The sequence below is a fragment of the Natrix helvetica genome (genome assembly GCF_964273705.1).
Source record: "Natrix helvetica genome assembly, chromosome: 1".
NCBI classification, from domain to species: Eukaryota; Metazoa; Chordata; class Lepidosauria; order Squamata; family Natricidae; genus Natrix; species Natrix helvetica.
In genome coordinates, this window is record NC_138548.1 from 196,024,314 (window position 1) to 196,050,758 (window position 26,445).

Sequence of the window (26,445 nt, forward strand, 5' to 3'; positions counted from 1 at the left end):
CAAAATTGAAATAATTCTTCTATTATAGAGGCTTGTTGTACAATCAGCCATGTTCAGACTGAATTTGGGATTCTTTTCCACCTACTGAGTCTTTCTCAAGCACCAGGATAGGCAGATGGTGGTAGAGGTATGGTTGCAGAACGTAAAATGTTCTGAGTAAAGCTGCATTTTACAATTGACTGATGGTAAATTCATCTTCTATTCTATATTCTATAACTCTTCTATTATTACTGGTATTATATTTATTGTTGTTGTTACTAGTACAGCAGCTGCAACAGTTGTATTAATAGTAATTTTTATTTGTATGCAGATATTTCCCCCCAGTAATAAAATGCAATTTACAATAAAAACAAAAGCCAAAAAAACTTTGCAATAAAACAATAAAATCAACAGCATTTTATTTTATTTATGTAATAAGATAAAATAAAAATTTAATAATTAAAATATATGTTACTCAGAAATTGATTTGGAACAATCTGGTAGTGGGGCAGTTGCTTCCCTGAAAACACTTGGGTGAAACATCTCTTAAGCTTTCTTCTAAATGTAGACATTATAGACTCAGCCATATTTCCCTGGGAAGGAAGTTCCAAAATAGGAATACCACCCCAGAAGAGACCACAAGCAAGAGTTTTCCAGCTAAACTTAGACTAACTTTCCTCAATTAGATGTCTATCAGAAATGCTCAGGCTTTACCCAAAATTATAAGATAGACAACCAGACTAACCACTGAGCTGTAGCATCTTGTCTTCTTTGAGCTCTTAGTCCATGTCGGTGGAGCAGTGAAGCTCTTAGTCTATCACAGGGGTCCTCAACCCAGGTCCACGGACCAGCACCAGGTCTCAGCATGCCAGAAAACGGGCTGCATAAATAAGTGAAGCCTCATCCATGGGATGCAGGCAGCATGGGAAACTATGCCTCCTCCGATCTGTGGGAAAACTTAATAGAACCGGTCCCTGGTGCCCAAAATGTTGGGGACCACTGGTCTATCGGCTAAGTAGGGTGGCTATTTAAGAAGTGGAACCTTCAACAGTCAAGTCCTTAGTCTACTTAATTAGTGGTCTTAGAACATGAACGAATATTGTTGGGTCAAGTATAATCCAATCTGCTTCATTCAGGCAAAAGCAATAATATAAAGTCCAAGGAGGAAGCCTCAACAGTTAACTGTACAATATGGGTAAATATAGAAGTCCAGGTAGTCCTCCGCTTATGACCACAATTGGGCCGGGAATCTCAGTCATTAATTGAAGCGGTCACTTAATAACCACAATCCTGGCTCTCCCAATTCAGAATGGGGTGACTTGTCGCAACCAACTCATCACGGCCAATTTGCCATAGGATAACTCAGCATGGAGCAACTCGCTGTAGGACAATTCTATTTAATTATTGAAAATTATTTTAAAGTTATTTTAATTTTTGTCATTCACATTTTACTTTGTCTCTCCTTTGGCATCCTTTCTTTCATGAGCCGATTTGACTATTCGCTCGATATTAGTGTGACTCTTGTTCTGCAGCGAGTTGTTCCGTGACGAGGTGGCCATGGTGAGTTGTTGTGGAGCTAGCTTAGCTGAAGCAAATTGGCTGTGGTGGATTGAGTGACCCTATGGGTTATTGCGCAGAGTGCTGGGAAAAAGGCCTGGGCCTCCTAGGCATGGTGGGATAGAGAGAGGGCCCAGGCCTCCCACCACACCCTGGAGTTCAGGGGTATCTCTCTGCCCCAATGAGAAAAATGATTAGGAGAACAATGGCATGTACTAGCGTTTTCACCAGATTTGAGGTCCATTCCTCCAATGGCTCCAGTACTTGCTTAGCAAACACCACTGCTCTGGAAGGCTCAGAAAGTTGGCGTTCATTAGTTTTCCCATCCAGAGGAGTGAGAGACAATGACGTTCATTAAAGCGCCAGTGAATGCCAGGATTCTAAAAGGCTCAGGATGCTGGCATTTGCTAAAATTTTAGTGAACATCATCGTCTCCCACCCCTCTGGATGGGAAAATGCTAGTGAATGCCTGCATTTTGAAAGGCTCGGAACCCTGGCAATTCATAGTGGTTTTGCCAGATTTGAAGTCTGTTCCATCATTACACAGGAGGATTTCACCACTCTACATGGAGGGAAGGGGAAATACCTTGGCACCCTGGGGGAATGGACCTGCAATCCAACATCCCCTCCACTTGCAACCTTCTCCAACAACTTCCCCATTGAGTTCCTTGGGAAGTCAGCAAAGAAGACTCCAAATGGGGATCACATGATCAAAATGAACTTGGTAACCAGTTTTAAATGTGAACCTGTAGAAGGAGGAGTGGCAAAACCTGAGGGCGGAGTTAAAAGAGGGATCAGCCTAAGAATCCCTAAGATTCACAAGCAAATTAAGTCCACCCTCCCTTGAATTCTGTTGACCCTTATCTAACCCCAAGCAGGTGTTAACAGTTGAAAAATTCTTGTGCATAGGCATGATTAGCAATAAATCAGTTTAATTAGACCTTCATGTGTGGACCTGATCTTTCATGCCTGATAGAACCAGTTTCCAAGGGCTCAAAATTCACTCGTGGTGGTGGTGGGCAGTGCAATATTTTACAGCCATAAGTGCTTTACGGGCCATAAAGCAGTTATCCTGAGCCTGAGACCATCATGACTGGTTGTAAGTTACAAACTATCTGTAGCTATGTTCTCGAATTCCAGGACATGATATGGTGCTTGTGTTGACTGTAGATAGCAAGATGTGTTTGGATGCTGAAAAAGCAAGGCGGCTACATGCCATGGAGAAGGAACAAACGTGGATGTTTAGAGCTTTTGCTAGGCCTGTTGCTCTTGGGATTTACAATCTGAAAGATTAATAATCAAAAGAAGAAGATGTAATACTGGTTTGGACAGCAGGGGGCAATCTCAATGAAGAACCTGATGAAGAATCAGATTACAGTAGGGCAGTTTTAGTGAAGATGAAGAATTGATCAGGGTAAGGGCGATTCAAGGCTCTTTATTCCTAGCAAATCTAATTTTAATAGTACTTGTTTAGATCAGATCTCTGCCACTGGAGGGTGGGGGGAGGTATCTGGAAGTACAAGATCACAACTCCTAAAATTCAAAGTTGGCATACCACTGGGACTTATCTGGGAATTCATAGGGAGGGCAAAAGTCCCTTTCATTTTTTTGTCTCTAGCATCTGAAATCATATGCAAAAAGAACAGATCAAGGCTCTGCTATTCCAGCACCTCAAATCTCTCAGGGACCAGCCTGACGCCTACAAGGATGAGAAGAAATAACCTTGTGTTGTGCTGGCCCCACTATTCAATAGCATGCAGCCTCCGAACATGGGTAGTTCCATGAAAACACGATGATTAATGGCCATTGGTAAATGCACAGAGACAAGCTTTTTTGAATCTGCTTTAAAGCCATCTAAGTGATTGGCCTTCACCACCATTTTGTTGCAATAAAATTCATCAGTGCGCACACTGGGCAAAGAGGCATGTCCTTCAGCATTCCTCAAATCTCATGCCCATCCATTTAATTGGATGGCCCATAATTCTAGCATGATGTGAGAGGGGTAAAAAACTTCTTCTCTCTCCCCTCACCGCCCCCCCCTCCCATTTCCTGCCACATCCAATTGTATTAGTTGGTCTCAAACACAATATTACATGAGAGAGAGAAAGGAAGGCTGCAAACTCTCTTGACAGCTGTTTAAATATATACAGTATTTATATATTTTAGCTTCTCCTACTAACAGGTCTCTTAACTTAAGAATAGGCAGCATGCAGCCCTTCAGAAGGGGAATCATGAGAGATTACATGTATTATAAAATCTGGAGGGTTTCACGTCTATTTCAATTTCATCTGTCATTTAATTTTCATTTCTAAATATCTTCTAGATATGAGAAGACAAGAACATAGCATTTGGATAATTCAACAGTTATTGCGGTACTATTAATCTTCTGTCCCTTTCAATTTTCTTAATGCCGAAATGTTTTTATTTAACCACTGCTACCAACAAATCAACAAATTCAATTAATTTGCCCCGTTATGATCTCGTCCCAAGGTAGCCATAAGAATGAAACGGGTTGGTGGTGAAGCCTCATGTAGTTCAAAGTTTTATTCCTATAGAGTTGAAACCAGATGCTTCCGCAACACAAGGGTACTTTGTGCCATTTCCTCCAGCAACTGACATCTTGACAGCTTTACTGGAAATCACGCAGCTGCCATCGGCTACAGGTAGTCCTCACCTTACAACCATTCATTTAGCGAAGCTACAACAGCGCTGAAAAAAGTGACTTACAACTGGTTCTTGCACCTCTGACTGTCAGAGCATCCCCACTGTCAGCTAGTCAAGATTAAGTTGCCTGACAACCAGCATGTATTTAGGATCGTGCCCTGAGGTCATGGGGTAGCCATTTGCAACCTTCCCAGCTGGCTTCCAACCACGAAGCCAACAGGAGAAGCCAGATTCGCTTAATGACTGCATAATTAACCTAACAATGACAGCGATTTGCTCAACAACCATGGCAAGAAAATTCATAAAAATAAGGCACGACTCATTTAACAACTCTTGCTTAGCAACAGGAATTCTGGTCCCAGCTGTGATTGTAACTCAAGGTCTATCTGGATAGCTACTGAACCGCTTTATCCTCATAAAGCAAGAATACAATACAGAGCATTAGTATCGCTTTATCCTCATAAAGCAAGAATACAATACAGAGCATTAGTATCGCCCACAGTATTTTTGTACAAGTAGTGGGCCACATAGAGTCCCTCAATGTCCTTTGTGTGGCCTTAAGAGCTATCAAGGCAAAGGTCCCATTTTCCCATCCACAATATGAACTCCGAGACCCTAACAAGCAACAAAAGTAGAGGTCTCTTTTGGGGTGAACAAATGGCTTCTTCTTTGATCCAGTTAGACTGTTATTAATTCCAGTCTGTGTTTAGATACGTTCAGCACATAGTGTGTTCAACCAAGGTTTAACAGGGTGCTAGGTATTTATGTAGATAAGCATGAGCTGCAGACTGATTTGACAACTCTCTGCATTCTGTTTTTCCAATTAGGCAAAAGGAACATTATCCTGGAAAATATGACTGGAAAATGAGTAGATAAAGAAAACAAACTAAATGTTGCAAGGGTCAGGGAAGCAGGGAACTTCAGTAAAAAAAAAAAAAAACAAGTTTCTTTAAATCTAGTGATGTGGTAACTCATTTATGGAAGCATACAGGACTTTATTACTGAGGTTACCAAATATTTCGATGAATTCTTACATTCAGAAAAATTGTAATCTAGGTCAGTATTTCCTTATTACACGTAAAAAACACTGAGACCACTGTGTTACTATGAACTGCGATGTGCTTTCAAATTTTGATGACTGTCCTTGATATACATACACAGGTAACACCACAGATGTTCAAGGAAGTTTAAAAATTTGTAATTCATAGGCAAGTTGACACAAAAAGAAGATCTGTTACCCCCTGCAGAAAGCTGAGATCCTGTATTCTGTTTTTAGGAAGTTCTCAATCCTCCTGGTTGTAGAATAGTAGTAAAGTTAAAAGGTAAAAGGTTCCCCTCGCACATATGTGCTAGTTGTTCCTGACTCTAGCGGGCGGTGCTCATCTCCGTTTCAAAGCCGAAGAGTCAGTGCTGTCCGAAGACGTCTCTGTGGTCTCTCTGGCATGACTAAACACCGAAGGCGCACAGAGTGCTGTTATCTTCCCACCAAAGGTGGTTCGTATTTTTCCACTTGCATTTTTTTTGTATATGCTTTCAAACTGCTAGGTTGGCAGAACCTGGGACAAGTAACAGGAGCTCACTCCGTTACGCGGCACTAGGAATTTGAACCGCTGAACTGGCGACCTTTCTGATCGACAAGCTCAGTGTCTTAGCCACTGAGCCACCGTGCCCCTTATAGTAGTAAGTAATAGTAAGAATAAATAATAAATAATAAGAATAGTAGTAAGAGGGATACAAATATGGCTATAAAAGATGTGATGCTCACCGAGGTATTCTGGCACTGCACACTGCTGGAGTTGAAGCGTACAGCTGGCACTCGCTGTTGGCGACCTTGGATTCCCAAGACACATTCGTAATTCTTCTGGCCCGACTGAGGTTGTGGAAGGTTCTTGGCACGCAGGGTAATGGGTTGTAACACTCCCACAGGAATCAAGATCTCCCCACCAGGAAGGAGCTCTGGGCAGCCCTGGTGCAAAGGAAAAGATGCAGGCCGGGTGGCTCAGAAACCTGAAAGCTTTGGCAAGTGCCACTTGTGCTGTCTGCAGGCAGGTGTGTGTTTGTTTGTTTATGACGGGAATATTCTCAAGACAGGATTGCAAAGGGAAATAGTTCTAAACCCAAATGGGAGGCTGGCACTGCTTTCAAAGTAGCCGTAAGGGAACACCAAACGCTTTTTCTAAAATAAAAAACAGTCTGATTCTAACCAGACTTACCAGAAGGAAGTACATTGATTAAAGTGATATTGCTTCCCCCCCTCCTTTTTTTTTAGGACTGTCATTTGGGTTCCTGTGTGAAGACACCTATAATAATTCTTGGGGATAGGAAACAAGTCTCTCTCCCTCCTGGGGACTGAGGTTCCTTCTCCCCCAGGGGGAAACAGCTGCCTAACCTTTCATATCCCAACAGCTCCACAGTGAACAAGGGTAAAGCCCAGGAGTCTGGCTCCCGGCTCCTCCTTTGCTCCTCCTTTGCCTGTGGTGGCCGCCTGAGAGAGATGGAGATGAAAGAGCCCGCTGGGCGCTCAGAGTTTCCATGGAAACCAGAGTCTGGTTAATTGCTCCTTGGTACCAAAGGAAAGGTAGGGCGGGGGAGGCCTGCTGGGCTGGCTGCTCTGTTTACGGGGCTAGCAAAGACACAGGGTGGCCATGACGCTGGCAAGCAATACAGGAAACGTAGCCCTGACCTGAAGAACAATTAAACCCCCGGGTGCAACTTCCTACGGAGGCTTAAGACAATGGGGTCAAGACAAAAGGCCCAGCCTGTCGGAAGAGGAGCCTGGAAGCAACAAGCAATTTTCCCTTCTAGCTCTTTCGTTCTTTAGACTGAAAACAAAGTCCACACAGACTGATCTAGAAGTCCCGAGCATAACAGTTTTGCCAGTGCTCCCTAACCTAAGAGTCACAGGCAACGTTTCACTTCCCAGAGCCTCAAAGCCTGCTCTCCAGCCTCCTCCCACTCCAGCCACCACATCCAACCGCAAGCGCTGGCCCCTCTAAGGGAGCTGCTATCAATTACCTACCCACAACGAGCCCCGGGCGTCTCTAGGTCTATTGATCCCGCTGCCTGGGCCAGACGATTGATCGCGAGCCACTGGCCCCATTACCAGCAAACACTCTGGCCTCCCCCATATCGATCCAGCCTCCCACCCGAATAAAGGCACTTTAGTACTATTATCATTTCCCCATGCTGTTGATCTGCCACCTGCTGACTTTTTTCTGATTGCTTGGGATTCCCTGGTCTGAGATTCCGTCTATACAAGGCCTGTGGGGGACGCTGGTGCATAAGGGCAAACCTAAATATGTAACTTCCAGAAGCGTTTTCTTTTCAGTCTGCTAGTGGAACCAAGTTTCTAAAACTCATTGTTATGAAAACATATTGTGATGTTGCCAGAGTTGGAAGACAGAGTTTTAAAGGAAAGAGAGAACTGCTATACTCTATCTTGAATGCTCCCTTCTCATGATTTTGATTTCTTGCCAAACCTTCCACTTGTACTTTTTCTCCTTTTTTACTCTATACAGTGCTCAGCAGAGCAATTTGAACTCTGCGCAGGGTCAAAATATTGCAAAGACACGGTGAGAAATATTCCAGTTAAACGTATGCATGCAGTTGCACAACTTGCATAAACATGGAAATGGAAACTTGGCTCCCAAATATTCACTCCAGTGCTGGAAGAGCAGGCTATGAAATACTACAGCTATTTCTGCTGTTATGTAGACACAGGGAGCTCTTGAAAATGCACCGAAGGAAGTTGAGTTGGGAAGAAGGGTAGATACACGGGGAAATCTCTCTCCCGATTCCCTCTGCCCTGCAAGTCAGCAGGGAGAATAAAACTGCCATTGATTTTCTCAGTGGTGAAGGTTTCACGAACAAAAGATGAAAAGGCACAGGGTGTTCATGTCCAAAAATCATCCTAATGGCTGGCAGGAAACTCTTTCGAGATGGTAGCACTCCAGTGGCCTTTCTTACCTCAGCAGTGTTGACTCGGCCCTCTAGGAAGAAGCACTTGGCCACATTGTGGGTGCACGTATGCCTATATTTACACCAGTGGCACGGATAATGGCTGCTGACACAGGACAAGCACCTGTAGAATGAGGAAATTTTTTTTAAAAAGAAAACAGGAAAGGGGGAAAGAATGCAATTCTCTCTCCTGTTGTTTCCTTCACCTTTATTCCTCTTAAGGTTTTGTTCTGCTTAAGGATATGAAACTCATGGGAAGGAAAGGGAGGAAGTGAAACACTGATTGAATCGGATCTTCAAATTTTGTCCAACCCATCTGCTTACTGTGGAGACAAGGCCCAGAGGGAGGCAAACCTAAACTACAGCCACCTACTGACTAGGTGGTGTAAGCTAGGAGAGCCCCAAAACTGAGAGAGGAAGGTTCCCACAAGGTGTGTGGTATTTCCTACTTTACATAACAGTGAGGGGAAAGTACGGCGTGCTTTGAGGGGGAAACACAGGTCAGCAAAACTGGCAGGGTGCAGATACATCAGACTTTGTTTCTGATAAGAAGAACATAAGGCTGGCTCAAGTGTCTTGGCCTGTGGCTTGAAAAAGGACTTGCCAACTCATCTAGGTTGCAAGTCCTAGTAAAAAAATTGTTTCCAAGTCCATCCACTTTTAAGACTGGGTCAGGCCTCCAACACTGATGACGTATTCTGGGACTAAAATCTAGAAATCTTTTGCCTCTTCTTCCAAACTTCCCCTAAGGAAATAAATGGGATTGCAATCTCCCAGGGAAGGACTTAACTGATTGTTTATATTTCTAAGGCCTCCCAATTCATCATCAACTCTGAGTGGTGCAAAACATCAAGTCAGACAGAAATATAAGATGGCAAGGGGAACAAATATCCACTAAATGCCTATTTTTCACAGAAGCAGCCCACTTTCCATCCCAGATGAGAGCCAGGGGAAAACGTCAGATCAGAACACGTATAAAGCAGAGCAGAGTTGGGACTATTCAAATCTCTAGGGCAGGGTTTCATCACCATGACATTGTTAAGATATGTGGACTTCAACTCTGGGAAACACTACTCTGAGAGAATTCTGTTCCAGAAGATGGGCTCAACAGAGAAGGCAAACTTCCTAGATCCTATCCGATGACATTGATTAATGGAAGGGACGCAGAGCATGCTGATTCTGTCTGAGCTTATGGGATGGGCAGAAACAATGGGAGAGTGAACCCCTCATATAAATAATATGTTTGTCATGTAGGGCTTTTGTAGATGACACCTAACATCTTGAATTGCACTTGGAAGCCTACTAATAATCAGTGCAGCATGCAGAACAAAAAGTGTTACGCAGATGTACTGTGACACACTCATAATTGCTTATTCCACTATGTTCTGCACCAGCTAAAGGTTATAAGTGGTCTTCGAGTCAGTTGCATGTGCAGGGCACTGCAAAGTCCGCACATAAGTTGACTAAAGCACAAGTGACAATGAGAAGGTGCTCCAGGTCCAAGAATGGGTACAATTAATAGATGAGATGAATCTATGTGAAAGTCTTCTTGGCTACAGCTGCCGTCTCCTTCTCAATCTGCAAGTCCAGGAGAACTATACAATACAATAGCAGAGTTGGAAGGGACCTAGCAGGTCTTCTAGTCCAACCCCCTACCTAGGCAGGAAACCCTATACCGTTTCAGACAAATGGCTATCCAAAGCTTCTTAAAGACTTCCAGTGTTGGGGCATTCACAACTTCTGGAGGCAAACTGTTCCACTGATTAATTGTATGCCAGTTCTAACTGGGGAAGTGAACCCCATTCAAATTTAAAAATAGGAACTCCTCAGGCCGGGATGGTCCATGAACCCATTAGCACTCAGAATTGCTAGGGTCAAGCTTAAATCCATTCCTCTCCATCTGGACCTTAAGAGCCTCTGGGCACTGGGACAAGACCTTCAACAGCATCATTTGGTTGGCTAAGACTTGAGAACCAGCTGGGTATCATCATGCACTGATAATAACTGACCCCCATGTCAACAAATGACTCACACAGTGACTTCATATAGTTGTTAAACAGGAAGGATGTGACACTCTATAAATCAAGAGTTTTCAGCCTCTCCTTTCCAGGCAATACTTATTGGAACCAGCCAAGAGAAAGGAGAACAACCACAACATCAACAGTCATTGGCTTCATTCGAGACAGTGATGAGTCAGCATATAGATGGGAAGGTTGAACAAATGGTCCTGGGATACAGGAATAACAATCTGGAGCTGAACATGCTTAAAACTGTAGAGGTGAGAATGGATTTTAGGAGGAGCCCTCCTATTTTATCTCCTGTTACTGTATTGAAGGACTTGAAATGGATGCTTAACATTAGAACCATCATTAAAAAGGTACAACAAAGAATGTTTTTCCTGCTTCAGCTCAGGACCTAAGATGATTTATTCTGGGACTTATTCAGGCTGCCCAGGAGCTATTGATACGGTTTTACAATAATTGAATCTGTTATGTGTACTTCTATAACTGTTCGGTTTGGTACAGCAACCAAATAGGGCAGGTACAGTCAGAGTCTAACTACAAATGATTTTATCTTTCAGATACCCGAAATATTTCTCCCAGTGACCCTGGAAATGTTTTTCTTGATCATCCCTTCCCAGCAGAGAACAGGTCATTCTGAAAAGAGCCACTGCTCAGCTATTTGTGAACACAGTAAGAGTGGAAAAAGTAAGAGTTTTGTGGCTCTTTCTTATTACTATGATATAGTCCAGTGGTGAAATCTAAAATTTTTTGCCACCGGTTCTGCGGGTGTGGCTTGGTGGTGGTGGTGATCAGGTGACCGGGTGGGCGTGGCCAACCCTTTTCCATGTTTTAAAGCACTTTTTCCTACCCATTCGCCCAACTGGCAGGAAAGAAATGCTTTAAAAAGTGAAAATAAATGGTTCCGACGATTGCATGGATCAGCTGTGAGCCGCGCGATCCACTTTTTAAAGCATTTTTTGCTACCGGTTATAGCGAACCAGTCAGAACCAGTAGCATTTCACCCCTGATATAGTCCCTAATATGGTCTCTTAGTCATGTGCACTCAGATTCACTCTTCATCTTCCTCAAATGGTATTCTAAGCCTCTCTTCTGCCATTTTAACTCCTAGAGTTCCCTGGGAAACTAATTCTCATCAGTCCTAGCATGTGGCCACCTGCATTAAGTAGGTCCTGAATATTCTGGGTCAGATGCATGGTTGTTGTATGGAATGAACTCCCAAGCCATCTCCAACTCAAATCAGATTAAAATCTCCCAGAACTAGCTCTCCACGGCTAATTCCACAACTCAGGCAGGGATGTCATGGTACAGCACAGAGGCCAATACAGCAGCAAGAAACTCCGCTGTTTTCTAGTGCCCAACTTCAACTCCAGCGTCTTACGTCTGGTTATCTGCAGCAATTTGCTGCTGAAAGTCAATAGGGTTCCATGATGACAATTGCCACCATTGCCACCTGCCCTGGGACCACAGCTGGTGCCAGACGTAAAAAATCTAGGTGAAAAATTTTCCCCTTTGCCTCTGGTGATGCTCAGGCTCTTCTGATGCACATAGTATAGACTGAGAATGCCACATAATCTTAAAATCTATTTACAGGGCAGGGGAACCTAACTATCCTAAATCATTCAGTAGCTGTATAACCACATCACCTTAAGCAATTGGGCAGTTTCTTTAATGATGGCTTAGGTATACTGCATGTTACACTCAAGTTGCAATTAACAAAATCTTGTGTAAGTGCAACCGAGCGTGAACGTGTCACTGTTTCTACCTCAGATGAAACCTATCCTTTTAAGCTGCTCCACCTCTTACCTTAGAGATAAGATCTGTCTTCCTCATATAGTTTGGTAATGTCTTTCACACTAATGAAGAGCAGGTAGTCCTCATGATACAATGGAAACTGGGATCAGAATTTCCGATGCTAAGTGATGCAGTCATAAAGTGTAGTTTCAAATGACGGCATCGCTTGGTGAGAGCTATCCTGGCACTCCCCGTTGCTGTCATTAAGCAAGGATTGTGGGTTGTTAGTCACTAAGTAAGGGCCTCCTTGCTGCTTCCAACAAGCAAAATGAGTAAGCCAATAGGAAGTCACAAGTCCCAGGCAGCTCCTGAGCAGGCCAGTAGGCAGATACGTGGCTGCTGCCGGGTAGGGGAGGGTGCGTGTTAATATGCTCTTTTATAGGGATTTTGACAGATTTCTTATTTTTGCTAGAAAGAAATTTAATTAACTGTCAATTGTATGCTGTTTGTTTTGAATTAATGAAATCCTGATTAGGGGTTATTTTTAATGGGGGGAAAAACATGACAGTAAATCACTAAATAAACCAAGTGTGTATGTTTTAACTATGAGCAAACTGTAAAGATGAAAAGATTTTTTTTTAAAGTAGTTAACAGTTGTTGGAAGCTGAGATTAAATCTTATTTTGCAACAGTTGTAAACAGTGATGTGCGGGTCACACGCCTTATGTGTAAATAAATTGATGGGGCTTGAAAAAGAAAGTCATTCTCCCCCCCATCCCCCACTAACAGCCTGTGCCCAGTTTCAAAACTCACGTGCGTAGAAGGCTGCAATCATAAAAGACAAAGTTTGTACTGGCAAATTCCATGCCAGTTTCCTTGGACAGAAGTTGGATCCTAACAGTTCGTACATCACCTGAGACAGTTATAGGGAAACAGGAAGAAGGAAGGGGAAGTAACATCAATCATGGTGTGTTTACAAGGTCACATTCTTGAATTCTGACACAATCAACTTCTGATTCCACATTCAGAATCATCAAGCAAAATTAGAATTCCATGAGATTCCTTGTGTGCATAGTTTTGCAGAAGAGAGAGAAACATTTATTTACCGCTGTTTCAACATGTCAGTCATAACCATGCAAATACTCAGCATCATAGAGTTGCAACCTGTTAGATACTTGTTCTAACTATAGTGGTTTCTACCAAGGTCCTCTGTTCCGGCGGGAACAGAGGTTTAATCCTTATTATTATTATTTATTAAATTTATAAACCGCTCCCTCTCCCCGAAGGGACTCGGGGCGGTGTACAGACAAAGGTTAAAATACCATATACATAGAAAGACATCGGAACCCCGTAAAAACAAAATAAATAAAAATCTGTACAATAATAGTAAAAATTAAAACAACTTAAAAATCTACCCCAGGAATTTAAAATACCAGCCAGGAGGATTGAAGATTAAAACTATGATTGGGCCAGGCCAGCTAATTGGAACAGGTGGGTCTTGAGTTTCTTGCGGAAGGAGCAGAGGTCAGTGGTGATTCTAATATCGGAGGGGAGGTCATTCCAGAGGGTTGGGCCCATCACAGAGAAGGCCCTACTCCTTGGCGCCGCCCGCTGGCATTGCTTAGTGGACGGCACCCGGAGGAGTCCCTCTCTGTGAGAGCGAATTGGTCGTAGGGATGTATGGGGTAGGATGCGATCCTATTGGTCGAAGGGTCTGACAGCTCCCTATAAAAGGGCTGTAGTCAGACTCAACCTTCGCTGGATTGTTCTCACTTGTTGTACTTAATAAAGAGCTGTTGTTACCATTAAGCCTGTGTGTGCCTATCCATTACCCAATCTAACACAACCAATCTGGTTAATGAGCATGGAAGCAGCATGAAAAGCAGGAGGGTAAGAAGCAGAAGGCCAAAATCTCTTACAAAATACCATTTGACATAATTCTAATTCCATCTTGAGCATTGTCATCTGCTTTAAAAAAAATTGCATACAACTTTACGCTTGTTATGAGGAGAGGATCAGGACTAAGGAGAATTTCTTTGAAGCTATCAAGAAGTTTCTGTCAGAGGCAAGGTAAGGACAGAAAGGTGGACTATTACTACTTCCCTTCCCATCATCAAGCACTTACCATATTCTCCAGGGGGCTCATCCCTCAAAGTAGGTGAAAGGCAGTGGATCTCTCCATCTACCTGAAGTTGTCCCTCACTCTCACCAAGGCCCTCAAAGGAGCAAGTCACACCAGAACTAAGGTCTGGGACATTGTGGACTGTAAGCTGAAGCTGGAAACATAGCACAGAAGAATGACGTCATTAGATGGACTAGTATGTTTGAGAATTATGTCAAAAGGAGGGAAATCATAATGTGTGCTATGTACACATAAATATTAGACACTTCTCAGGTTTTATGACATACAGTAGCCTAAATGCACTAGCACAGATAAAATGATTATGGCTAATCCGATTTAATGTACATTTTCCCTACTTTGCAATGGCCAAGGTGGATGAATGAATGGGAAACAAAAAACCCTGCAGAACACTGAAATTTGACCACTGGAAATTTTACTCAGCAGTTTATCTGGCTTCTGAATTCCTGCCAGGCATTATCCAAGCATATCTTGGCAATCCTAAAGCTAAACAGTTACTTTAAAAAAACAACAACACACACACACACAAAACAAAGGAAAACAGTTATTCTTACAAAGCTGAATGGTATGGTGAATATCATATTATTCGGACATGGCTTACTCATCATTATGGTTTTGTTTGCCTAGGGAGGATCTTGTGACCTTCCAGATGCTCTGAGTTGCAACACCCAGCATCCCTCACCAATGGCTGCATGTGGCGAGGGCCCGTGGGAATTGTTGTTCAGCAACATCTAGTGATAGACAGGCAGTCCTCCTGTATTGCTATATGTCAATTCTTATCAGTCCCAACTAGCATGGTTAGTAATGAGAGGTGATTAGTTGCAGTCCAACAATAGCTGGAAGGCCACATGTTTTTCTCCTCTAAATTAGAGGGCTATGGAGTCTCTATCCCTACCATGGACATAGCAGAGGCATAGATTATGGATCAAAGCTATCCTCTGCTATGCTTTTAGTAGCTAATATGAAGGCTGGGGATGACCTTGAAGAAGAGCAGTAATTACCTACATAAATACAATTTAGAGCACTAAACCAATTACTCTTGTTTCCCAAAGGATTCTATACTCAAGGTAGTTTGCAAGACATAAGAAATCTTATCACTAATCAAAGATCCTCTGAAGTTAATGAGTGATTTTTCATGGCATCTTCAAAATATAACCCCATAGTCCATGAATCAACAGAATATAATGTTTACAGTCTTCCATAATAATTTACTCATTTGAATACTTCCAATTAAAAAAGAGAGCCAAGAGATATAATGGTATCTTAATTCAGTTCCCAAATAACTGTAAAATTTTATATTCACACTGAATGATTGACTTTCTTACGGGATGCGTACGTCAGCAGCAAAAAAAAAAAGGGTGACTTCTTTAGTAACTTGCTGATGTGGATTAGGGCTAGAGGTCATCGGTCTTCCAAAATTCACTTTTAAAAAAACTACTTAGCTTTCCTCTCTCCTAATACTCACAGTCTATTTTGTTTATAGATCAGAGTGGGGTCAAATTTCCACTTTCAGAGTGGTAGCTGGCCTCAGAACATTGAGGCTCAATTGACCAAGAACACGGAAGACAAAAAGACCAATAACAGAGAGAAAAGAAAACGTCAAGAGAAAACAAAAAGGAGATAAAGAACAATTAGTCAGCAGGATTGGGGGAGCCAGATGTTCAAAAAGGCCAGCAGGAGGGAGCAGAGACTCACCACAATGCTAGGTTCTGTCACTGAGATATTACTGGGCTCAACCAGCAACTGCACACATTGTGTCAGAGTTGTCGTGAAGCGGTGGGGTTCTGCAGCATGGGGGCACTCGCTTTCTCTACAGCACCTGAGGGCAGAGAAATCAAAAAGGGTAGGGAGCAAAATGAGAGAAGTCGGCACAACCTTACACCTTCCTCTGTTCCTCTTAACAGCTTCTCCTTCTCCTTTAGTGGGATGCAAAAGCTCCTGGTGGGTTGGGGTCAGTCAGAGGAAGGGACCGTGAGACAGAATGTATATATTGGAGATCTCCACTGAGGGTGGGGGTGGGATGGAATTATCATACTGGCAGTCCAACTCATAACTATCGTATTTTTCGGACTATAAGACGCACCGGTATATAAGACACACCAGATTTTGAAGAGGTAAGGTAAGTAAGAAAAAAAGGTTTTGTTCTCCCTGGCCCCCAGGAGCACTCTGCAGACTTCAGCAGGGCTGGGGGAAGGCAAAAACGCCTCCGTTTTTCGCCCAATTTTCACAAACATGGGATGTGGGGGCGGGGCTTCGGGAGGCCAAAAATGGCTGTATTCGGTATATAAGATGCACCAATATTTCCACGCTCTTTTAGGGGGGAAAGAGGTGCGTCTTATACTCTGAAAAATACGGTAAATCCAGGCATAGGCAAGACATCTTGTATGGGAAAGTTGGCAGAACTGAGATCAAAAGGGAGGGGGCGATAAAAGCAAGGCTCGGTAATTTAAGCATGTGAGAGTGCACCCACCAGGGGATGAGTGAGGAAGTCAGTTTAGGGACTGTAATGAAGACCTGCTGCTTCCGCTCAGGGGCCCTGGAGGCTTGTTAACATTAGAAGGAACCAAGGTTGCTTAGGGATCTGGGGACTGAGGCGCCTGCCTGGAGAAAGGATGACAGCAACCATACATTCGCAAGCAGAATGGGGTGGGGAAGGGCAGCGTGCAAGTAAACCTAATCCTCCCCCCCCCATCCCAATAAAGGGACAATATCAGTGAGATCATCCTGGATGGAATGAGATCTGGGCTTGGGTTAGGGAAGGATAGTGAAAGCCCACGGCTTGCACACAAAGTGGAAACGCTTCGGCTGAGGATGGGAGGCATAAGCACTTCTCACTTTTTTGCACACTTCCTGCTTCTTCCCCCAACAGCACCATTGCTTGGGGGGGAAGAAGTGTCACCTCTGCTTTCCTTCACCCCCTTCTAAGTGTTATCACATAGTCTATATTAAGGAAGGAGGTGCAAGCTGCAGCACCAGGTGCTGAGACAGGGAGAGGAGACGGAGGGTGAGAAAAACATCTGTTAGGAGAGACACAGTGAGGGGCTTCTGCAGGGCAGGGGAAAAGGTTGCGTTTTTTCCCCCTCTTGTCTCTTGCTTCTCCCTCCCAACCCATGTTATGCACTTCCCCTTCCATGGGGTAGGACCCCCAACGTTGAAGCATGAAGCAAGGACCAACTTTCCTTCTGAAGGGCGCACAGAAGCATCTTCCTCATCCTTTGCAATGCCATATCCAGCAAAGGATTGGGGAAGGGGGGGGGGAGCAGGAGAAAAGAGAAAATCTTCCTTCTGTTTCCAAGTTGGGGAAGGAGAGCTACTTCGGCCCCTTTGCCTGCACCTCCAACCTCCTCTTACTCTTCCCGCCTAGTCAGCTGAGTGCTGGCAGCTTTAATAGGATTAAAGCTCCTGCAGAGTTCAGATAAAGGGGGCAGGGGAGAGGAAAGAGTGCAACTGGCTGCCTCCTCCCTGCTTTGCCCCCAGACTTGGGTGAAAGCACAAGAAGAATGGTGGGGGGGATAGGAATGGCAGATCAAGGGTTCTTCCTCCCAGCTTGCATAGTTAAGGTAGAAAGGAGCATGATCTCTCACCTATTGTGCAGGACACACCAGCCACAGTGCGGGTCTCGGGAGCCCAAGCAATCGGCACAGGAAAGATATTGCCCACAATTCTCCACAGGAAGCTGCACCACCTGAGGGAAGAGCTGTATCAATATACATCTGCAGACCTTCCCCCCCCTCCCCCGCTCATTCATCCACTTTGGAGCTTCCCCACAGTCTTCACTACCCTGGCACCCTCCAGGTGTATATGGGGCTAGGGATTTCTTCCCCAACATAAAGAGTCAAAATGAAGGAAGCAGAAACAGGTTTCTGCTGTACAAAAAGGCACTTGTTGAATCCTTGCCTGGGCTTCAGGAGTGAAAAAAAGTGAGTCCTCCCTGAGGCAAGAGCAGGGCCACCAGATCCGAGTGAAAGTATGAACCATGGTAAAAATGTGGCAGGAAAGAATAAGGGGTTTTCTGTATCCCCATCTCCCTCTTGCTGCCATTGAGTACTTCTCCAGATTTTTACAGCTCAGATCTGGTTATCCTAGGAAAACAGGTAGCAAATACACATATACCCAGCAGCCCTCGGTCCCACATTTCCCAATCTCCCTCAAACCTTCTTCCTTCAAATTCAGCACCTGTGTTTTATACATTCTTTGCATTTTGCTATTTGAATAATTCATTCACGGCAAAGAAAACACAATGTTCATGGCATCGCTCCCTCCCTACATTTATAGGCATCATGTCTACTGAGAAGAGACCTCATTGGTGTATTCAGTCCTGCCCAGGGCACCTTATCTTATGCTCCCAACCTTAATTGGCCATAGCAGTGTGGAAAGGATTTTCCCACCCCACTTAGAAAAATGAAATAATCTTCACAGTCACTCTTCATTTTCACATTTTAAACACATTGAAATGTATGCAGTTATCTTGCCCCAATTTCTATTGCTGATGTAAAGCACACACCTTCCTAAAGCTTACGCTCATTTGGGTTGCAATGCAGCTATTAATTTTTTTTAAAGGTATTGAAATTAAGCTTCAACTCTTCTAAGGTAAGTATAAATCTGCTGAAAGAGCGGGGGGGGGTAAAAGGGAGCAATAAATAACTTTTAAAATGCCACTATTTACACAGATATGGATTTTCTAAAAATGCAATTATATCTATATGCCAAACACATAAACAGATATCCAGAATATCTTTTTGGCATAGGAAGGTAGAGCAGAAATCCTACCACTAATGATGTTGTCTAACAATAATATTGATAATGTCATTATTATTAGACAGCATCATTAGTGATAAGATTTAAAATCCACCTTTCCATGCAAAAAGGCATTCAGGGATCTCTCTAAAGAAAACAACTTATTTGCAAGCCTTCTCTGTCTTCTGCTCCTGGAATAAAACCTGGCAGCTAGCCAGGCACCCAACAATCAATCAATCAATCAATCAATCAATGAACAAAAACAAAAGTCCTTCCCCCCCAGAACAGGTAATCCAGTTGTTACTAGTTAGTCTGAATTACAATTCTCTCTCCCTGCCAGATGCCACCCTGGTGGAGTTTGATGGGAGTTGAAATCCAATACCGCATACATGGAGAGTCAAAATTCCTGATTAAGTGCCATCAAGTTAGGTCTATTCTTAGTGACCACATAGACAGACTTTCTTCAGGACGACCTGTCGTCAATCAATTTCCCACCAGTGGCTTATTCTTCTAGCTAAGGTACAACAGAAGCTGCTGCCTGTCTCATTTCCCTTAGGCTGACCTGTCTCTGGCTGAGCAAATAGAGGTAGCGCTGGTCAGGACTCAGGACCATGTCACGCAGCACAGGCTCTCCAGGCACCACCGGCACAGACTCATAAAGATGGGCCTCATCCGGATTGTCCACACGAACCTGTAGGGTATAATGACAAAAGAGAGCTCTTTGTCCCTCTCCAAATTGGAAGGATGAAGAGCACGACAGGGTTTCCCCCACCCTCCACACCAGAAATAGAGGGTCTCTTAACAAAATGGCTCCTAAAGCCACTCTTCAAAAGGTAGTACAGCTATTTTGTCTTTTTCTTTCTAACGTTTTCTTGGCAAGAAAGAAAAAAGAGGAAATATTGGCAAAGTACAGGATTACAAATGGAAAATAATATAGTCTACACCTTTGAGAAAAGAATGAGTCAGGGCTATTCCTCATGAAAAATCCTGTATCTGAGTGGAGGGATTATTGAAAATGAAGTGTGTGTGTGTGTGTGTGTGTGTGTGTAGTATGTCAGTAGAAATTTTTTAAAGGACTGATTTAGCAAGTACATAATTGGGGTATTTTTGGAGTCCCAAATTCCATTATTCCTTATAACAAGACTTATAATTTTACAATTTTGGTGATTTCTGACAACTTCTGGATGGTCGTAGTTTCTCCATGCAAGTCATATAGGAAAAATAGATTCAATGGATGAAATTTAAAACCTAAAGCGGCTTCCTCTTCATTTTCTTTAATTGCACTTTACAAATAGATTCCATAATCTTATATTTTTACACATATTAAAATGAGAACAATGATTTACCTCACCAAGTTGTCACAAATGCAAAACATTTCAATATAACTAGCCCCATGAGTTAGAAATTTTACTAAAATAATAATGATGCGATAATGATGCGATAATGAAACAAATTACATATGGTGGCAATTGTGGGATGCGTAGTAGCTTCCTCTGTGAAGCTATGGATTCAAATTATACATCCAAAGACACTGATAGTCAATTAAAATAAAATTCCTTATTTTAAAAACACTTTATAAATAAGCGAAACAAACTTACAAGTTACAAATCCAAGTTAAAATGTATATGCTGCACTCCTTGGCAATCTAGTTATCTCCAAACTTTTTTATATGACCTGTTTTACAAGATCACAAAGTACACTCCACTTTTTTGCTGTGTGTTACAACCATCATGTGCATTTAACAGCTTTCCCATTTGAAAAACATGCAAGCAGCCAAGATTGTCATCATCTGCTATCACACTTTTTAAAAAAGTTAAAGTTGTGCATTTGTGTGCTCTCCTAATTCAAGGATTGCATGAAATATCAATGCAATTGGGAGCCCTAATGTCAACCCTTACTGTTTATAGAAAAAGGATAACATTTGTCTTTATAATAGCTCTAAAATATATTGAGCTTATGTGAGATAACCAATCTGCAATGTTTAAACATATTTTTATTGACTTTTGATTATTTAAATAAATGAATGCTGTTGCTTTTATTTATTTTTATTTAATAAACTATGCATGCCATCATGACAAATTTTCTTCTTTTTTTTGTGCTTGGGGGGAAGGGTTGAAGTTTGATCCTATGGAAGCTGAGCTGACAGGTGTTTGAATCATCCCTACAATATGTGGCGTTCATAAGGAAGGAGGCCACTGATAAATAGCAGATGAACAATTGGAAAAAATGAGCCTCCACCATTTGGGTTGGCATTATGAGGTGATGACAAGCAATTTTGAGGAAGGGCAAGACTCTTACAGTTGAAATTGCTCTTCTAAAGCACCCCACCATGGTGTTTTTTTTAGGCATTTGGGAAACAGCACAGTGGCACAAGGGAGGAGCAGAAGAAGTGACAGGCACTGAGTGAAATTATCTCCCTATCTGGTTTGTTTTAGTCTGCTTTAATTCAGTCCAGCAGTCTTGCTCTTTGCACGCTGCTTGGCTTGGCAAATTAAAAATAAGCAAAACATTTGAATACCAACAGAATTGCAGAAGTTAACCGAAGTGACTTCTGTGTGAAAACAGTGGGTGATTAATAGTCCCGTGTTTTTTATATATATATATTGTGCCAGTTCTGGAGAGGAAGTTAGCTCCATGGCAAGTGAAAAACAGGCTGCTTTTTATTAAACATCAATTCTTTCCAAGGCTTACACAATCTGAATTTCTAGCAGTTACTGGTAAATTCAAGAGATTGATTTCTGACACTGAAGTATACTATCCCAGTATTTTCAGAAATCCAACAGTTGGGGCCCCATCCATTCTTCACACATTTCCTGTAAAACAGTAACCCTGGATAAAGGGCTGTTTAATTGTTTAAACCAAAGCTAGAGAAAAAACACAGGTTAGTTCAGGTTTACACCATTGTTTGTAAAAAAAAAGTTATCTTCCAGTCCCTAGCTATATATCACAAAGGGGAAGCTGAATGCATGTAAGAGTTGGCAAATTCCCAAAAGCCTCTTCCCGTCTTGCATAGAATTCAGATGGAGCTTAGCAGACACTTTTCAAAATGGCCCCAGAACGTGACAGTGCGACTCCAGGAAGCAATTCTTTTTATTTCCTTTTTGCGCCTTCAGGTCAATCTTGACTCTTGGCAATTGCATGGACAATCCATGCATTTTCTTGCAAATGATTTTCAGAGATGGTTTGTAATTGCCTACTTCCTAGAGCTGAGAAAGAGAGACTTCCCCAAAGATGCCCAAAGCAGGACTAGAATTCACAATCTCCTGGTTTCTAGCCCAGCACCTTAACCATTATGTTACACTGGCTCTCTCAGGAAGCTGAGGGCTCAGATACCATCTGGTAATGCAATACTCTTTTTTCAATCTCTGGAACCATTCATGGGCCTTAATAGACTCCAATTTTATTTTATTTTTATTTCTTAGCTATCTAATTTTGTTTTGGGTTCACTAAGGGAATACCTCATTTCACCGAACAATATTTTTAAAGCTTTGCAATTACATTATAAAGCAAAATATCTTGCTTTTCACCCAGCCCTACAAAGGGAAATTGGAAACAGTGGAGGAATGAGAGGATTCTCTCACAGCTACTGTCATCTCCCATATTGCATAAAATAGCTGTGAGAAGCACTTTTATACTTACGATACCTTATTCTCGCACTAATGATCATTATTTAATCTCTCATCCCACTCATCTTCCTAAATTACCCCAGGCAGAAGAAGTGCTTTTATCAGTGCAGCATATTATACTCATTTGTTCTCTAATAGCAGACTCAGTTGCTCAATCCTCAGGACTTTCTAGCCTTCCTTAATCTGTCCAACTCCCCCATGTATGATTTCAGAATTTTGCCTCACTTAACTATTGTCTCACTTAGCAACATAAATTTTGGGGTTAATTATGGTCATAAATTGAGGACTGCCTTCTTTTTTAATGAATCAGCTGGACTACAAATAGATTGAAAACCTCTCCAAATTTTGCACTGCCTTCTAAATAAAGCCACATGTGTTTATAAAGGGCAGGTTGTTAGAGAAATTATCTACAATCGAAATGCGTTTTATGCACTCCTAACTTGCATAATTTCTCAGGAAAGAATAGACACATATGAAACCGACAAGCTTAAAAATACACAAATAATTTTATCCTTATGATTAGAGTCAATGTACAGAAAACTGGATTATTGTGCTTCTCCAATATTGTTAATTCATTTGCCGCTAAGAACTTTTGCACAGATTTATTTGAATTCAAACTTGCACTGAAAATAAAACATTCTTAGAAGGAACCGAGAATAACTGAGCTGCAGTTAGTTAACATCGCAACTACCGTGTTTCCCCGAAAATAAGACTTATATTAATCTTATATTAATATATCTTATATTAATTTTTGCTCCAAAAGATGCATTGGGGCTTATTTTCTAGTTGTTTTGTTTTCTGGGAAATATAGTACTAATTGCATCCGTCTGGTTGACGATCTTAACTGAGTCTTATTTTTGGGATAGGGCTTATAGTATGAGCATCCTGAAAAATCATGCTAGGACTTATTTTCCAGTTGGGTCTTATTTTGGGGAAAACAGAGTATAAAACCAAACAAATCATAACTTTGGTATCTGCTTGGGGAGTTACTCGTAAAAATTTATGTTGATGTGTTTTATCTCTTTACTTGTCTGATCTATTTATATTCTTTTAAAGTGTGTGTCACGAGTACAGCTATAGAGATTCTAGATTTGTAAAGAGAAATTTGATTGTGGGCATATGTAGTTTGTACGTAGTACCCATTAGAGATACCTTAAAGTGGCTACATCTTGTTCTGGACTTCTACCTCCACAACTGTCAAACAATCCTGGGAAAATATCCATTTGGTTTAAGACATTCTAAACAATGTTGTCTGTAATGTGCTCCGAATCACGTTTCTTCCTTTGAATCTAAAGGGCTGACCAACCCTAATAAATAGCCAGGCCTGGAATGTCTTCTGAACCAGGGTGTTAGCAAATGGAACATAATAGCTTCCTTTCTCTCAAACTTAATAAAAAAGTGCAGTCATGCAGTAGAGCCAAAATTTCGTACATTATGGAACAGCTGCAACTTAATCCGATTCAGACATGTTGATGAGCTGGAGAAACTATTACTGGAGGGAAGAGTAGCTATTCTGTGGCGCTGTGTGCCCAGATGTGCCTAACACACACATCAAATGCACAGATCCAGCTCCTGATAAATGGGAATAAAACTTGATGGACGTTAATAAAACCTTCCACAATGTGATGTTGCAGATGTGTTGAATAATAGCTCCAATCGGCTGTATCCCAAGACATCTGGAGGGTACCACTTCCAACAAAGCAAAAGAGTAATTTAACTGGGAAAGGATTAAACAGTAAAAAAGCTTCCCAATAAATTAAGGCAGTATAAATTACAGGCTTCTTCGGCATCAAAAAAGTCCAGCTTTCATAGCTGGGGAAGACACGAGAAGGGAAGGGAAGGAGAGGGAAGCGGGGAGAGGAAGGGAAGCTGGAGGGGAGGAACATCATTTTTTCCTAAGCTTTGTTCTATTAAAAAAAGAATCTTCTGCTTTCAGAGGTATAGGGAGCACAGAACCCTCCCAGCCACCTAGGAGGCAATGCCAGTGGTGAAGATAGGCATACAGTCTTAGAAATCTAGAAGTTGTAAGCTCAGTATGTATAGAGGGCACTAGATTAACTAAGGCTAGACGAGAAAGAGAAGTTGCGATTCCTGACAAGTAGGTAATCTCCCAAAAATGAAACCACGGACAATGGGGGAGGAGAGCGCTGAAGGAAACTAAGAATTCAATCCTCTTAGCCCAAGTTTGGACTATCTATTATATTATTCTACTTTATCAGGGCAGTTCAGTTTTTGAAGGGCTGCCGTGTACAAATTAAATTTAAAGACAAATAATTTAGAATACAGGGTGGGAACTTGAAGTTGTCCATCTGAGGTCAGCTTTTGGACATCATCAGACTAAAGTGCAATAGGCGTCCACATTACGCATTTCCAAATTGGCATGTGTACTTCTAATTTGACATATTAACACGTTATGCAATTCTGCCTGGTTCTTTTCTTAATGTTGCATTCCTTTCTCTTTGCAGTGGCAGGAAGTGGCGCTCTAGGCTAGGACCCCATTTTGATAAAACTTCAGTATTTACCCATAACCTTTTCAGGTAAGTCAATATAAGCAAGTCTGAGGAGAAAGTAGCTCCCCTTACAGAGGAGGTGGGGCAGAGGTGGTATATCTGCCGGTTCTGACCAGTTTGCCCGAACCAGTAGCGGAAATGGTGGTTGGCCTCGCCCATCCGCCTTAGCTCTATGGCATCCCATTTAGTCCCTTTTTAAAGGCAAAACGCATGAGCGGAAGGCAGAGCGCACGCGCAGACATGGCGCGTGCCCTCACATTCGCGAACCGGCAGGGGAGGTAAGTAAATACCACCCCTGAGGTGGGTGATGGGATGGAGCTACTTTCTACACCGATCCTACATGGCATAGTATCTCCATCAACTAAGGTGGAAAGTAGGCATATCTGCCTCGTCTGGTTTTGAAGGTGATGGAAAGGAGACACATGCTGGCCTGGAAGAGAAAGCTCAAAGGGTCTTTCATCCTGACCAACAAAGCTCCATTGAGCCTCCCACACATATAAGGACAAGACCCCTGGGTCAGTACAGTTATGGAGCTGGGAATTCGGATTCAGCTCCCCCTGTCCCCAGCCCAAGGAGTAGGATAATGGTCCTTTTCAGATTTGATTGAGGGAACAGGCAGGTCACCTCCAGCGTAAGGCTCCAGGCTAGGCAGCAACAAGGCAATTAGTGTACTGAAGACAACTGAGGGAGCTCTGGGAATGGCAAAGACACACGGGCAGGCTACCACCCGGCCTCCTGCCATCCTAATTGAATCTCTACCATTTGCATGAAGAACAGAAGGGGGTCATGACCTCCCCTCATGCTCCCTGCTAGAGGTTCAAAAGTTTAAACAGCATTTCTCCTCCACCCCCAATACACATATAAGCAAACTGTAACTCAATTCCATGTGACCAGATGCCACAGCCTCCAGGGGAACTCTCACTCTCCCCCCACCTTTCAAAACTGAATTCACAGCTGGGATGAAGAGGGTAAAAGGGATGGGAATTGGGCTGTTTCCCCCCCCCCCAAACCAGTTCAATCAAGAAGCCAGAAAAAATGCACCTTGGTCCTCCTCCTTAGAGATCAATCTGAGCAGAATGAAAAGCTAAGAGATTAATTGTTAAAATCTGGACTGTCAAAGAAGCTAGGTATATAAAAAAACCCAGACACATATTCGTCTAAGCCAGCATTTAATTTTTATAATGAGAGATACTGGAGTTCATATTTGCCTTGTGATAAGCTGATCTGATTAAGCTGAAGAGCTTTCTAAGACACCTTTGACTGCAAACAACTGAACAGTAATGATGGGGAAATACATCTGCTCATGTTAATAGGCACTAAATAGGTTCATATGCTTCAGTGATGGAATCTATCATCTAAAAGAAGCCTTGGAAATCCAAGACTTCGGTGCACGTTGAATCCTGAGCATGAAAACTGGATAATTTCTGTGCCGGTTTTAGCTCACAATCCTTTTTCCTCCTTGGTACTGACAGATCCAACACATCAGTCTCCCTTCTTCCAAATGGCTATTCTACTCTGTAC

At 42.4% G+C, this 26,445-nt stretch overlaps 1 protein-coding gene across 4 annotated transcripts in view; it reads right to left on the reverse strand.

Annotated features, from left to right (window-relative positions):
• The window catches only part of PLXNA3 (plexin A3), a 71,693-nt gene that overhangs the window by 36,419 nt on the left and 8,829 nt on the right, over positions 1 to 26,445 (reverse strand). For all 4 annotated transcript variants that reach the window (XM_081968260.1, XM_081968261.1, XM_081968259.1 and 1 more), the window contains 7 exons: positions 19,351 to 19,479; positions 17,636 to 17,736; positions 15,747 to 15,870; positions 14,037 to 14,187; positions 12,725 to 12,824; positions 8,167 to 8,281; positions 5,966 to 6,166 (listed from right to left, as the gene is read on the reverse strand). In XM_081968260.1, the coding sequence (XP_081824386.1) occupies positions 5,966 to 6,166; positions 8,167 to 8,281; positions 12,725 to 12,824; positions 14,037 to 14,187; positions 15,747 to 15,870; positions 17,636 to 17,736; positions 19,351 to 19,479 (921 nt within the window). The remainder of the gene's footprint in view (positions 1 to 5,965; positions 6,167 to 8,166; positions 8,282 to 12,724; positions 12,825 to 14,036; positions 14,188 to 15,746; positions 15,871 to 17,635; positions 17,737 to 19,350; positions 19,480 to 26,445) is intronic.